This window comes from Spodoptera frugiperda, chromosome 11, assembly GCF_023101765.2.
Source record: "Spodoptera frugiperda isolate SF20-4 chromosome 11, AGI-APGP_CSIRO_Sfru_2.0, whole genome shotgun sequence".
NCBI lineage: Eukaryota > Metazoa > Arthropoda > Insecta > Lepidoptera > Noctuidae > Spodoptera > Spodoptera frugiperda.
The window spans coordinates 8,333,509-8,348,984 of NC_064222.1; the positions used below are offsets into that span (position 1 = coordinate 8,333,509).

At 39.3% G+C, this 15,476-nt stretch overlaps 3 protein-coding genes across 4 annotated transcripts in view; 2 read left to right on the forward strand and 1 right to left on the reverse strand.

Annotated features, from left to right (window-relative positions):
- The window catches only part of LOC118274952 (Fanconi anemia group J protein homolog), a 72,109-nt gene that overhangs the window by 12,742 nt on the left and 43,891 nt on the right, over positions 1–15,476 (reverse strand). For both annotated transcript variants that reach the window (XM_035592762.2, XM_050696827.1), the window contains exon 4: positions 6,255–6,362. In XM_035592762.2, the coding sequence (XP_035448655.2) occupies positions 6,255–6,362 (108 nt within the window). The remainder of the gene's footprint in view (positions 1–6,254; positions 6,363–15,476) is intronic.
- Positions 2,359–3,613, forward strand: LOC118272573 (uncharacterized). Its single transcript, XM_035589160.2, has one exon. It carries the CDS (start codon positions 2,384–2,386, stop codon positions 3,536–3,538), a length of 1,155 nt encoding a protein of 384 aa, XP_035445053.2. The 5' UTR covers positions 2,359–2,383; the 3' UTR covers positions 3,539–3,613.
- LOC118274953 (fatty acid-binding protein, heart-like) lies at positions 7,101–10,687 on the forward strand. Its single transcript, XM_035592764.2, has 4 exons — positions 7,101–7,243; positions 7,894–8,063; positions 9,413–9,523; positions 9,938–10,687. Exons 1-4 carry the CDS (start codon positions 7,171–7,173, stop codon positions 9,998–10,000), a joined length of 417 nt encoding a protein of 138 aa, XP_035448657.1. The 5' UTR covers positions 7,101–7,170; the 3' UTR covers positions 10,001–10,687.

The window sequence follows — 15,476 nt, forward strand, 5'->3', positions numbered from 1 at the left end:
AACGCGGAACAACAATTTGTGGATCACACAACGAGGTGTTGCGTTTTTTTATGGTATAGACCGATAAACAAGCAGACGGATCACCTGATGGTAAGCAATCGCTGCCGCCCAAAACATCAGAAGCGTTACAATTGCGTTGCCGGCCTTTTGGGGATTATGAAATTAAGTGTTGTGGGAAATCGGGGATTGGACAAGGCGGTAATTGGGTACTACGTCCGAATGGCCCAAATCGAATGGCCCATGGGCCATTCGGACGTAAACAGAAATCAGCTACGTCCGAATGGCCCACTAAAGGAAAAAAAAAGGAAAACAAAGGAGTAGTTAAAATAAATGAAAAATTATTAGAAAGTACATTCGCAAACATTATATTAACATTAAAAAAAAATATTATGGCCTCCGGTAACCTAACTTAAGCGTCTACCACACGTGCTTGACCGCAGTTTTACTTGCGCATGCCAGCTTGTACACTGAACACTGTGCGTGTAGTTGGTAAAACGGTAGCATGCGCAAACTCCAATGCTTGGCTTGATGGTTTTTAAACTTGCTTGAAATTCTGGCATGCGCAAGCTATACTTGTACAAACTTGACTGCGCGTGTGGTTGGTAGTTCAGTGTTCAAGCCGCTCTCAGTTTAGTCGAGTTTTTTTTTCTTTTTCTTTCTTTTTTTTTTCTTTTTTTTCTTTTTTTCTTTTATAAAAACGTTGCCCTACACTAGGATTTTATCCTGTGTCGTGGGTGCGTTTACAAACATACAAGTTCACATACACATGACACCCAGACCCGGAACAACAATTTGTGGATCACACAAAGAGTCGCTCCGTGCGGGAATCGAACCCGCTACCCGTTGCGCGGCAGCCAGTTGCCCAGCCACCGCACCAACCGTGCAGTCAAGTGGAGTCTGTCGAGTGTGTCTGTCAGTCGAGTGGAGTAACTGTACGCGCACGGTCGTTAAAAATGGCGGATTTACTATTGCGGATTTGTAAATAATTCCGCCAATCACTTGGCTCATCTCTTAAATCCTTGAGTAGATGTATATGTGAATGAATTTTTCTATTCAACAGCCATTTTTTTGTCCACTTTGATCGTTCACACTTTGACTTTTGTATTTTCTTTTTTTCACAAACAAACACTTGAAAAATAATAGCAGAAGAAATAGTTCTTCATTGGGAACCATTGTTTCCACGCCAACGATGTCGACAAGAATGTGGCTTGCGCGTACTTAACTGTGCCGTGTGGTAGACACATCCGTGTTCAGTCTTTTCATGCGACAAGCATGTGCAATTAAAACTGTGGTCAGGCATGCACGTGTGGTAGGCGCATTACACATCGAAACAAAACGCAAGCGTTATTTCACTCCGTCTATCCGGCCTATTTGGAAAAAAGCATGGCTCTCCCGCAACATAAAAAGAAAATGCATAACTAAAGTCCATTTTCATTCCCGACACAAGATTATGACGCAAAAGAACCACATAATAGAACTATGAATATTTATATTAAAACGCATTACAGGCGGTACGAGTATGACAGAGATCTCAATCTCTAGAATGGGAGATATGTAATTATTTCTCATAGCACGTCTACGTGATGGCACGAATGTATATACACGGTGTAACAAAAAGGGGGTATACATATCAAGTGCACGGTTTCTAGATAACATAACAAATGATACGGGAAGGGTTTTTCAAACTCATGTTTTCATGGAAAGAAGTTATGATTTTTTCCAATACATAAAATTCCAGAAACATTAGCGAGTGACCCCTGTAGTGTTGTGATACGCTTGTATGATTTAAAATCAAGAACCATGCGACTCCAAGTATTTGGTACCAATGTTTTTTTAAACGTATTTTGAGCTGAAACTTTGTGCAGAGATTCTTTTCAACTTGTATTCTTCAGTGCTTCTTGATGTATATAAGCATTTTGTTACACGCTGTATATACATATGTATATATGTGTGTATGTACGTTTGTAAGCAGCTTTCATTAGTCATTGCTTCGTACGTTCATTGTTACGGAATTAAGCGACAGACTTAGTATACGTTGCGGCATGGGACATTGGTGGATGGGACAAGGCAAGAGATTGTTATGTAAGTTATTCTTTCAATATTTTATTGATAGTTATTTTTGTTTTTTTTTTTTTCAGATCTATAGATTAAATCAAGAGAGTGCACTAAGCAAGCACTCATGGCGCCTCTAATTTTATTGGTGCAGCCTTCAGTTTACGGGTAGTGGGCACGCGTGTCGCCTGCCCTAGGCACTTCCTAGTTTGCCTTAGATATAATAGAGTCCAGTGCGATGCGCGCTCGAGAACGGTCGCGTTTTCGCTGCACTGTACGAATATTATATTCGCGTTTTGCGCGGCAATAGCCGCTGCCCGTCTTAGTCGCGATGAGTTCTAAACCACTCATCGTCAACGAAGTTTTGGCATATATTATCCATGCCATCGACTACATGGACGAGGTCAGCATCGTGCAGATCTGCAGATCAGCCTACAAAGAGGAGGAGGTTTGCAGTGCTAAGCTGATGCTCTTCCAGTCGCTCGGACAACTAGAGCAGATGCCATCCCGCCGAAGGGACGGTGGCGAAAAGAGCCTGCAGGACATCATCTCCCTGCTGAAGAGGACTGATCCTGACGACGTGCCTGAATTCGTGGCGAGGGACTTACATAAGCTGCCTCCCGTCACGTTTGATCACGTCGATGTCACCAGGCTGCTGAAAGACATAACTTGTCTAAAGGCAAGCCTGGAAGATATGAAGTCCAAGATGGAAGCGTCACAGGCTACGATCAATGACCTGCGTGGTGAAGTGGCGTTGTTGCGCAATGCTACTTCTGTAAGTGGGTCAATTGACATCAAGAATGTGAATACTCGTCGCGGGGCGCAAAATGCGTCCGTCATCAGTTTCGAGTCGGCGAATTCGAGTGCGTCACCGGTCGCCGATGTCGCTGACGATGCACGCCGTCCCGCCGCCACCGCTGTGTCAACACCTGCGGCTGAGGCTCGTGTAGGAACATCGACCCCAAAACGCGCCTACGCAGCAGTAGCAGCCACCAACAAGCCCGCTGTGACGCAAACAAAGCGGATGAAAGCGAAAGGGGGTCAACAAACCCGTGGCAAACCACAGCCACCGACTAGTCCGAAGAAGGACACGTGCGACAAGGATGGCTTCATAAAGGTAGAAAGGAGAAAAAAGAAGCCACCTTGTAGGAATCAGTGCGGTACCGCACAAACTGGACCCAACATCCTGCTGCGTCCTGCAGTACCAACGACGCAGCTGTACGTGTCCCGTCTACATCACACCACGACGGTGGAGCAGATCGTGGAGTATGTCCGGTCCAAGACCAACTGGACCTTGAGGGTGGAGAAGTTGGAGTCGCGCCACAACACGAACTTCAAGTCGTTCATGGTGCGAGTTCCAACTCATCACTTCGAGACCTTCCTCAAGGAAGAGTTTTGGCCGAAGGGTGTCGTGTATCGGAGATTCCGAGGAAGGCTACGCGACACCACGCAGCGTAACACGACGCCGACGCTTCGTGTGCATTAGTTTTTAAGTTATTAATCATTAATATAAGAATTATGTATTTATAGTATTTTATGTTTTAGTATAGTATTATTGTATTAATATGGGCCTTCGTTGCCTGATGTAAATCAATAAATAAAAAAAATAAAAAATAAAATAAATAATACGGCTCTACTTAAATCATAACAATTCAATTTGATTAGATAAAGCTATTATTTAGCCTGCAATGCATTATTTCTTTAATGTAAAAGTCGTTAATACGTTGCCAAACGTTCCCATGTAAAAGAGCTATTTCTTATTTGCAAAATAAATATCACTTCCTTCATGTGTTTTTTTTTTAAACGTAGCCCCGCACTAGATTTTCTCCTGTGTCGTGGGTGCGTTTACAAACATACAAGTTCACATACACATGACAACCAGAGCCGAAACAACAATTTGTGGATCACACAAAGAGTTGCTCCGTGCGGAAATCGAACCCGCTACCCGTTGCGCGGCAGCCAGTTGCCCAGCCACCGCACCAACCGTGCAGTCATGTATTTGTCCTACCTTGTATTTGTCATTAATTAATTGGAAAAAATTTAAAAAAAAATTCCATCCCTACAACTGATTTTCTCAATTCCCAAATAACGTCACACGACGTAACGTCACCTAAATATGTAGCAAGTATAGCTTATAATGCAGTACAATACAAAGCTGGGATCGTGGAGCTATGTGATAGCTGTGACATTTCCTGCATACTATACCGAGGCACAGACGAGACGGCGAGGGTTTAGTTAAGGTAACCGTCTCGCTAATTACTGTTTGTCTCTTTGTTTCTGTTTGTAGTTAGATAATAAGATGATATTAGGTATATTATAGAGGAAAATAAAGAAATTATATTCTTTAAATACAGTTTTCTTACAGGATAGTACGAAATGAGATTTCATATTTTTGCTTAGTCCAAGCTTTAAGTAATTCTACGGAAAAATATTAAGCATTACCTAAGCTTGCTAAGGTCATGTCATCAATGATTAAATATTACATAAAAATAGTTTTAAATAAAAAAAAACAAATGAAAACGAAAATATCACTAACAACGAAAAACCTGAATAAAAAAATATAGCAACGTCACACCTTTTATCCCCGAAGGGATAGGCAGAAGTGCACATTGCGACACGTAATGCCGCTATACAATACACCGGCTTTTCAGCATTTGCGTTATGTAAGTCCTATGTTATAGGGGGTGAAAAAATAAACTAACTAGTAATGTCCATTTGCGATACTAGCTCCGAAAATATAACATACAAAAATAACTAACAACAACAGATAGTCAACTAAACTAAACAACACACTATCCGCAGCGCGACAATCGCCGCGTCGTGTGTCGCGGAATGCTGCTCATGAATATGAGCCTCTAGCATGGCTAGAAACTAGTCGAGTTCCTCGACAAAACATTACGTGAGTAAGCCGATAACATAATAATTAATTTAGTATGTCTCACGAACAGATGGGGCCCAGTAGGGCTGATGCCTGTTCCGGAGCTGCGGACTACCTAGCGGGTTTACCGGGGCTCCGGCTCGAAAAGCAGGAGAAGGAACGGGGTGGTTTTTAGTCAGTAAGAGTCCCTCTCGCCTCGCCCAAGGCGGGAGAAGTCATAGGATGATTTTCGCCCCTCAAAAAAAAAAGAATTGTCTCACGAAAGTTACAATAAAATAACACACTATCCCATGTGTAATCCAACACAATACTTTTCAAGATGGCGACGTCTCATCATGGCGTCCGGACGCCATTACCGTTATTACGTCATCAAGTGACAGATGAAAACACCGGGGCATCCAAGACCCCCTCGCAGCGTCAGAAACACTTGAACGAAGGGTTGTGTAAGAGTTACATCTGTTCCTATTTGCTGACTCATTGTTACCGAGATTTCTTTTTTAATAATATGGGCATTAATGTAATCTGTGTCTGTGTGAAGGGTTAAAATGGATGACAATGATGATTGAAATGGCTTTTTAAATGTTAGTTGACATGGATTGGAGCGGTGTGGGTATTTTAATAATCCTTGCTAATCTTACTAATGTCTAAGGGTGCTTTTCCAACAGAGATGTGCTATGTAGCTATACTGCGAGGATGTATGAGCTAAGCTTTGAAATTATGTGACCGTTTCCACTGATATTAAGCTATGTAGCTGTGCGAGGAAGATGCTAAGCTCTAATATACGATGTATCGATAGTAGGAAGCCACCAATAGCACGCATCTTTTCATATAAAATCATATTTAGTTGAATCTGTTTCTACCACTGCTGAGCTATGTGTCCCAATGAATATGATTGGTGGAAGCCAAACGCATCTACAGTGACGTAGCATAACATATCTCTGGTGGAAAAACTACACTAATGCGTTTGTTCCCTTTTTTACGTCGCAATACGATATTTGAGTCTGGACACTATTAAGAAACTGAAGAGTAATAGTCTACTTTTTTCCACTAACAATGCGAGAAGTTTTGGCCGAAAGCTAAATCTACGTATTTAAATATTACAATGAGGAAATGTTTGTATTTAAGTAACGTTTTCATAAACAGCTGAACCGATTTCGATATGATAAAACTAGACAGGAAAAACATTGATGTGAAGATTATCTTTAAGTAAGAAATGTCCGAGGCAAATCCGTAGTTTATTCTGATAAAACCTTATACTGAAAATATGTTGCTCTTTAAAAATAACCTTTGTTACGTATATATTAAAGCGTTATTTGGAACTCACCTTCTTCCGAGATTTGTCTATACGGAGTTTTTTCTTGGCGTGCGAATCGTGTGAGCGATGAACTGCTTTCGCCATTTTCTTCAGGTTTGTAGTAGATGTTTTTCTCTCCTGTAACATATTGGAAGACATTTAGGTAATCGTTAAGATGCAGTTAATATATAAGCATTATAGAATTCATTCACATTAATATCATCGGCAAATGTTGCCAAAAGTTTATTTGATCTGCTACATCTCTATCAAATGTGCTGAGTAGTTTTATGGTAACGCTAACTTCTGTCTGATGAAATAGTCACGAGAAGAGTCTACTAGCCTACACACGAGTAATTCGTAAATCATATTTATATATTACACAAATAGCAATCACAATGTAAATTAACATTATAGTAATCTGAAAACCATCAAGATTTTGATAAGTTTGTCACCAACCACTAGGAAAAATGGAATGGATTCTACCTTTTCCAAGAATTCAGATCAGATGTTTTGCACTATCAAAACATACACATTTATCCTACTGCTTAATACTATAAATGCGAAAGTTTGTATATTTGTTTGTTTGTTACTCCTTCACGTCAAAACGGCTGAAAGGATCGAGATGAAATTTGAAACAGGGGTAGATTATGGTCTGAAATAACACATAACTTCATTGACGGACAGACTTACAGACTATTTATTTATTGACGTTTCAAAAGTACTGAATAGTGGTTTAATTGAAACAAACGCTTTTAATTTTGGCTTTAACTAATTTTTATCCCACGGGAACGCGATCGAAGTCGCTAGCAGAAGTAAGTTTATTTATAAATCATGTATTATTTACCCACGTAAGTAATAGATAAGAGAGGTGATACGGACACGTTATCAGTGATAACAACACACGTGCACTTCTACTTATGCCATACGTGTTTTTATTTCGTCCGCAATGGACGACTTTTTAGGTAAAACATATGTTCTGTACGATTCAGAGAATTTTGAGGACTATTTAGTGTATTTAGGTGAGTTTTTGAGTTATTTTTGAGTTATTTTTGAGTGTATTATGGATAGTTAGGGGAGTGTTCTCTTTATTGTTATATGTGGTAGAGTTTATTTTCCTTTGTGTTTATTTTTGTTTCCTTTGTCTTTAAATTATGAATGTATAAGTTTCATTTACATCGTGGATCTCTGTCGAATGCTTCTTGAAATAAAATGCGTAATATTATGTTTCCATACCATTTTATTTACTGTCGTGTGATTTGTTGACAAGCATTGTATTAGCTTGTGAGTGCAACAGTGAAAGATTTTTCTCTTAGGTATAAGTCCTAGTGTAGGGATGTCTACACACATACCTATGCATGTACAGGAATATGTGTGTGGTTCATGATATTACACTATTCCCAGTTCACTATATTATTATTTCCATACAGTCAAAATTTACCGTCCTGTAAAAAAAAACGTGTAATCTGTGTAGCCCGTTAAATATAGTGTCGGTACCTGATTGCATGAACATCGAGAACCTTAAACTGAGTAAATTATCGAGTGTCGTAAGAACGTTTATTTTGCTCCACAAAACCTACACCGGTAACCCAGGACCAGGACTATGTCCAGTAATGGGTGGATCCGAGCTGATGATGACTATTATACTAATGATTGTCCTCTCTTCATCCAGGTTTGAGTTACATAGCTCGTAAAGTGGCAATCAGACTAAATCAGTCTCATATCCTGACTAAAAACGAAGATGGAACCTATACCTTCCAGTTTCTGTCGACTATGGCTAACTCCAGCGTCACTTTTAATCCTGGTGAAGAGTTTGAAGAAGTTAAGGCTGATGGTGTGAAGGTATACCTTATATCCATTACTATTTTGTTTTAACTTGTGATCTTTGGCTCATATTAGAATACTAGCTACTCCCGCGTGGTTGCACCTTCTCTGATCATTTCCTATTAGTTGTAGCGTGATGTTTTATAGCATATAACTTTCCTCGATAAATGCTCTAGTTACACCAAATTAATTATTCAAATCAACCCAGTAGTTCCAGAGATTAGCGAGCTTAAACAAACAAACATCTTCAGCTTTATACATATGTTAAAGTATTAGATATCTAAAGAATAAATTATGGTATTGGTTATTTTATGGAAAACCTTATGTAATAGGTCCACCAGTGGACTGGTGATACTGCTGTTGCTAATAAATCTATTATAAGAAGCAAAACGATTTTACGAGCTATATACAACTTGTAACTCCCTCACCCCAAAGCCTTTGTCTTGTAAAACAATAAAAACAGTGATTTAAAAATATTATCAATACTTTTGTTTATCAAAATGCAATAGATTAAGATTGTCGAAATAAATTACTTGATCAGACATGATCAAACAATTACTATTGTACTGTTCAGTGTTAAACAATTGTGATTTCTTTGTTTTTATGGTATAGGTAAGTCGGTAAACGATCACCTGATGGTAAGCTATCGCCGAAACGACAGAGGCATTACAAGTGTGTTACTGGCCTTTTGGGGGTTAGAAATTCAAAGGATTGGAATTTCAGGAAGCTTGTTGAGAAATCGGGGATTAGGAAGAGGGTAATTTAATTTCACCTAATGAATTGCCTACATTAGTAATTTTGGTCTGGTTGTAATGATATCATAATATCTACTACAAATTCTCCAAAGGCTAAGTAAGGTATGGTACATATTAAAAGCAACAGGCAGTTTTCACCAGTTATGTTATGTGTATCCAACATAGTTTTTGCTTTACGGGGACTTCCAAGCTATAGCTATGAACTGTGTGAACATTAAAACCTGAAAAAGTTAATAGTATTTTACCCGACAAAGGGTATTAGTGTCTCAAAATTTTCAATACGCCTATTTCATGATGAACATCAACCACGAAACTACCACTATGGTCATAGGGCTCCGCTAATAACTTACTTAAACTTAAATTCATGTGACTGTGTCTCACAGAAAACCGACGTTAACCAATGCTTGCATTGTGTAACTGAGGTTATCGAAAGTCCTATTACCCCCTTCCCAATCCCCGAAACCCCAACAACCCTTAAATTCCTAACCTCCCAACGGCACTTGTGACGTTTCTGGTGTTTCGGATGTCCATAGGCGGCGGCGATGGCTTACCATAGGAGATCCATGAGCTAGTTTACCGGCTTGTCATTAAAAAATGTATTTTTTTTTTCAGGTGAAAGCTCTAATAATATTTGAAGGCAACAAAATGATACACACGCAGACAGCTGACGATGGGAAGGTGTCGAGACACGAACGAGAGTTTTTTGTAGATAAGATGATTGTGGTGAGTTATCGTACTAATATTATAAATGTGGAAATTTGTTTGTCAGTTTATCAGTCAATCATGCTGAAAGTATTGAACGGATTTTTTACCCAACGTGAACGCGGGCAAAGCGGCGTACAGAAGCTAGTTATATAGCTATAATAGTTTTATCCCTTCTTAGGGTAAATTTTTGGTTTCATAACCAGATAACTGTAACCAAAAAAGTATAAATAAGTCACTTTAAGATCATATTAATATCTTATTCTTGTTTATGGTCATAATAATTACATGAGACATAAGTATAACACAAATGGTGACAAGTGTGTGTACATGGTATAGCGGCATTACGGGCCGTAATGTGCACCCTTGCCTACCTCTCCGGCGATAAAAGGCATGACTATAATTATTAATCGTTGCTTTACTATCCACTTTCAGATCACAACTGCAGATGGACTGGACAAAACAGTGAAAAGATATTACAAAGTGGAACAGCAATAAAGTGGATATGAATTCAGTATCTAGTCAGTGCTGGTGTTTAATAATTGAAAAAATATTGTAATCATAAGATATACTCAATTAATTTAACAAATGTTTTTGGAATTACTTATAAAACTAATTATTATGTTATCAGCCTATTCACGTAACTTTTTGATGAGGAACTCTACTAGTTTCAAGCCATGCTAGAGGCTCATATTCATGAGCAGTATTTACGTGAGTACGCCGATTATAATTTAATATGTCTCACGAAAGTTATAATAACACATAAAAGACGGTGTAATATAATTAAATAATTATATAGATGTAAGTAAATAAGTACCAATGTGACTTTCCGAGTTATATGTACTTTCTAAGTTTATTTAGACACCACTGACAAACGGTGAAGGAAAACATCGTGAGGAAAACTGGGCTTATAATTTTAAATTATAAGTTTGAAATTGCCAACCCGCATTGAGCAAGCGTGGTGAGTAATGCTCAAACCTTCTCCGTGTGAGAAGAGGCTTTGGTCAGCAGTGGCCACTTAATAGGCTGTTGATATGAAATAAGTATATACTATAAATAATAATTATTGGGATAGATCACTTGGTCGGATGCTCAGTGTTCATTTAGTGTTAAGTTCTAGATGTAAAAAAAAACAAATAAGATGTATACCTAAGGTAAAAATATAAATGTGTATAAAACAATAAATTATTGTTTATTTTAAAAGTGTAATTTAATAATGTTAAAATCTGTTTTAATTTCAAACTATTTGGGTACCATCCTGTTTTTGTAGTGGAAATAAATCTCATTTGATTCCGAGTATCTACTCAAAGGCCGAATAGCCTATCAATCAAAACACCCAAATGATCAAAAATATAGAGCAACTATGTCAATTGTTTAATATCGAAATAATTTAATTATGTGCTGTAGTTGTGAGACTAGCTGCCACACTCAGAGTCATTTAATGATTACTTAACCCAGTCCTTAGCAATTGTTTTCGATACAAAATCGTTACTAAGGAATAGTTTAAGTAATCATTCAATGTTTCTGAGTGTGGTTATGGGACTCGGAGCAAAATGAAACGTTTCCTTGCTTCCAGAAAAATAATTTAGCTACGACATACTTTAATTCTAAAAAAATCGCACCTTAACTGACCTACCAGTGATGTAAATACTAACCATGTTCCTGGAATGGCCTCATGACATTTGGCCCTAAAGCGTGGCCTAGTATACTGAGAATACTGACTAGGCTAACAAATTCGCTTTAGGGCTGATTCTCCAACACTAGATTACTTTATCGGCTGAATAATGTCGAATTTTTTTAACCGTTTATCCCTACAAATGTGTAAGTAATAAATTGATTGAAAAATCATCTATTGATTGTACGTATGTTAAAGAAATACAAACCCAATTCAGACCATTAGCTGTTACTGTCAACCTAATAATATTATTATCAGAAATTGTAATAGTTATTTCATCGTTTAATACCAAGTACCTGTACCACTTATTATTAACGCATAGTTATTTCTAACGTATCCCTAAACAGCATTAGAGCACAGTAAAACACGGCTAAATATTTAAAGTGCGGCCTCAGCTCATCAACTAACCGAAACGGCTGCGTAATCAAATTTGGCCAAGTTAATCCTATATCGACTTTCACTTAACAGGGATGGTGGCCCTTATCGTGAGTAACTACCCAGAACATTCTCTCCGGGGCACTTTCCAAAACACGATTCCCTATTCCATTAGACCCTCTCGAAGTTATCTCGCGTTATTTACATCGCCTGACCGTGCTTCTTATGTACTCATTCCACCCTACTTTATGTGTCTACGGTATATAAGTGAGCAATGGGTCGTATGTTGTTGTGTTAGGGGTTACTTTGGCTTGGCCGAGGGTGGGCGAGGGTGGGTGTGGTGTCGCGGTGTCGTTGCCATGGCGACGGCGCCCGGACGCGGGATCCCGACGCCCGCAGTGTCGGTCGCCGCGCCCGACCCTCCGAAGTGACACGCGCCGCGAAAAAGCACAACCACCCCGGACGTAGGGGCTGCATGCGTTCGGGAATTTGTTGTGAAACTTGGTATTTATATTGGGATATATATTAAACCGTCGTATGCTGAAGCACTGATCAGTGCGAGACACAATATGTATTCTATTGTTGTCTCATATACCCGCAGACGAAAGGTTAAGGAATATGATAGTATTTTATAAAAGTTAGTAGTTGTAAAATATCACAAGAGGGAATTTCATATGATTAGAAGTATGGGCTTAATAGTCAAAATGGAATGACATACATAGAGAAGGTCACGATTTAACTGAATTTTAGTTCTTTTTCAAATGATCATTGTCATAAATGAAATAGGCACCAGTAAGAAAAAAGTTGAAAAGTAATTCTTGAAACGATACTTTCTCATACTATCATAACTGAAGATATAGAATTTACAGCAAAAAAATTGTCCAACCATCAAAAAATTTTGCTCTACAGCACATCATAATTATTTTATCCTACAAACACAGAACTCATGGTCACCGTACGCACCACCCCACCGCTCGGGTCGTTGTGGTGGCTGGCGTGGGGGCTCGCACCTTTTGTTTAGGACCCCCCCCCTACCACCACCCCCCTCGTTCATTTACTCGCGTCCCGTTCTCAATGCTGTTTGCAAACGGTTTAGGTGCCTAAATGTTCAAGGGAAATGTCACGATTTCACTTTTTTTTTTGTTTATTAAACCGTGAGGGGAGATACGCTGACGAGTATGGTTCAGGTTTTATTGACGCTCTAAGTGGGTCTGCTGAGGTTCGATTTTTTGGTAATAACCCTCGTTATTATGGCTCGCTTGTTTTGTGAGTTCGGGACCAGGGGTGATGTTGTATTATAGTGTAAAGATTCTGATATTCGAATCGCTTCAGCCTCCTATACTTTAATGGATCGAATTTATAACAGAATACCAGACATCTTACAACTTACTTAGCACTTGAAACCACTCAATAAAGAACCAAGACGAATAGCTCTTGTCCATTACCTCTTATAAAAGTAACTTTAAAATAAGACCTGAATAACGTAACCGTTTGCTCCACTATCCTGGCCAAACATCAGAGAAAAGTAAGCATGACGTTAGTTAGTAAGTTGGCAACTTCGGTACATAAATCCGAAGCCCTAAAATTGAAGCTCGGCTTACTTCGTTATCTAGTAAAAGGCCGAATAACAGACTTGGTAATAGTTCGAAACAAGGCTACAGCTGAAAATAGGAAAAATGGTAACTTTCGGCTGTTGGTTTTTCTTATTGGATAGATAGCAGATTCAATTACTAGGTATCAGATATATTCGTAGTTTTCTTTAATAGAGACAGAATTGAAACATATTTTTGCGTGGAACTTGTGTAAATATTTTATCTATCATCATCATTATCACCGCCTGTAAGTGACTACTGCTGACCAAAGATCTCTTCTCACACGGAGAAGGTTTGAACATTAATAACTACGCTAATGCTTAATGCGGGTTGGCGGTTTTTTTCACTATTTACCAACCGTCAGCATTGTCTAAATAATCTTTGAAAGTACATATAACTCAGAAAAAGTCACATTGGTACGTTTTGAATCTTCCGGGCAGCGACGATAGATAGATGATCAATTGAATTGGTCATTTGTCATTAATTGATGCTCATGTTTAGTCATATGAACTGAGCAGATGTGTTATATTTAAAACATTCAGTGTGAAACTTACGCACTTGAAAATAAACTTACGACAGTTTTCCTTTGGGTTTATTTTTCTTTGTTTAAACTTTATATGAGACTGAGTATGTTTTGATTCTGTTCTTTTTAAAAACCTCATTCAGCTTAATTCCTTAGTAGTTTATGGAAATAGTAAGTAGTAAGCACTAAATAGTCTAGATAGTCTCAGATGTACAGCTCCCAGTTAGGTATTTAATTAAACCTTTAAGCTACGGATACTGTGCTCACACCAAATTAACAATTTTACCCTTATTTTAAAAATGCAGTGTCGAGCAAGTTTGCAACGACTATATTTATTTTAAACTTACCTATTGTTGCTGAATTACATTTTAGGCATGGAATTATAGCTGTGATTCACCAGAATCAAGGACATGCACGGTTGTTAATGTAATGTTTGTTTTGAGTCTCAAATATAGGTATTCTACCAAACACAAAATGTAGTAGGCATTGTGCCAATGCGACTAGTATAGTATATACACATAAAGTATCGGAAATGATTTCGCTAACATCAGTTCCTGCTTACTCCAGGAGACGAACATGCCATAATAATATAAAGTTCTCTTAAAAATAACACAGAAACATCAAACTAAAATGTCAACATCTATTCCGAGAAGAGCCGTCTTTTTTCCCGTCGTGTCTCAAATAAAATCGATCGCATGGTACCACGAGTCAGGGTGTCAAGCCCCGCCCACAATTCACGCGAGAGGTGACGATTGGACGACGTTTCGTACGCACACTAACAAAGAATCAATACTACACGTACACAGATGTGTACTGATTTAAAATTAATGGTGTTGTCAGTTTATTATTTACGATATACATGGTGTTTGTCGTTAAGGATTGAGAAGTGAGAAAATTGTGATATAACATTACGCAATAGGCTCTAATGGGTAAATAAAGATAAAGTGAACGTGTGAATTGGAAGAATTACTTCTTGTTAATAACGTTCACGAATTCTCACCTCCACAATTGCGTTGCGCGTCCCTAACATAATATCAGTTTAGGGAACAGAGAGTAAAGTTCCCTAAGAAAAGGAGGATCCTCCGACCAGGCGAGGTGATCAGCCTGGCGGGCTTTCTGCCCAACTGTTGTTCGTTGGGATTTTCTATCCGTGTTAATTCGCATGTAAACTTCGTATGTGCGATGCAGGATATTTATGACGTCATCCGTTGATTTGCTTGTCGATAGTCTATGTGCGACTTCTGTCATCTGTCACTTGTCACTTGTCAATGTGTCGCCACATCACTCCCCCCCAAGACCGGAGGTCGATCCTGTTGAGACGGCTGTCGATGCTTGAGATGAGCGGTGCCAGAACCAGTGTAGTATGACCCTAGTTCCAGTGAGTCGGAACTGTGCCGCTGAATGCCCAGTGAGTCGGGTGAGCGGTGCAGGGCGATACTCCAGTGAGTCGGAGTAGTGAAGCTCGCAGTGTCCCACGGTGAGTCGGGGAATTGATGCTGCGAGGGTAGGTGCGTAGTGGCTGGCGTCTGCGTTGACGGGAGGAAGACGTCCTCAGACCGTGTGCAGAGTGCTGTGCCTAGACGCTGATGAGGCCGTAGGGAAGAACCAGGCTGCATATCTTCGATGTAGCGTGTGGTGGTCCCTGATGGGGCCGAGGATGCTGGTTGGCTGCGACTTGATTACCGCTCAGCGGAGAAGTGATGGGTGAGGGAGATGGCAATGAGGATGACGGTGCTGATCTGCTCCGTGAAGGTTGGTTTCAATCACGTCGGGGTCACCACTTTAGGGAACAGAGAGTAAAGTTCCCTA

Excerpts from the sequence above, each read along its gene's own strand:
- LOC118272573 (XM_035589160.2), top strand. The coding sequence starts at position 2,384 with ATGAGTTCTAAACCACTCATCGTCAACGAAGTTTTGGCATATATTATC.
- LOC118274953 (XM_035592764.2), top strand. The coding sequence starts at position 7,171 with ATGGACGACTTTTTAGGTAAAACATATGTTCTGTACGATTCAGAGAAT. Across the intron at positions 8,064-9,412 it reads TTAAGGCTGATGGTGTGAAG|GTGAAAGCTCTAATAATATT; the intron begins GTATACCTTATA and ends TTTTTTTTTCAG. Across the intron at positions 9,524-9,937 it reads TTGTAGATAAGATGATTGTG|ATCACAACTGCAGATGGACT; the intron begins GTGAGTTATCGT and ends ATCCACTTTCAG.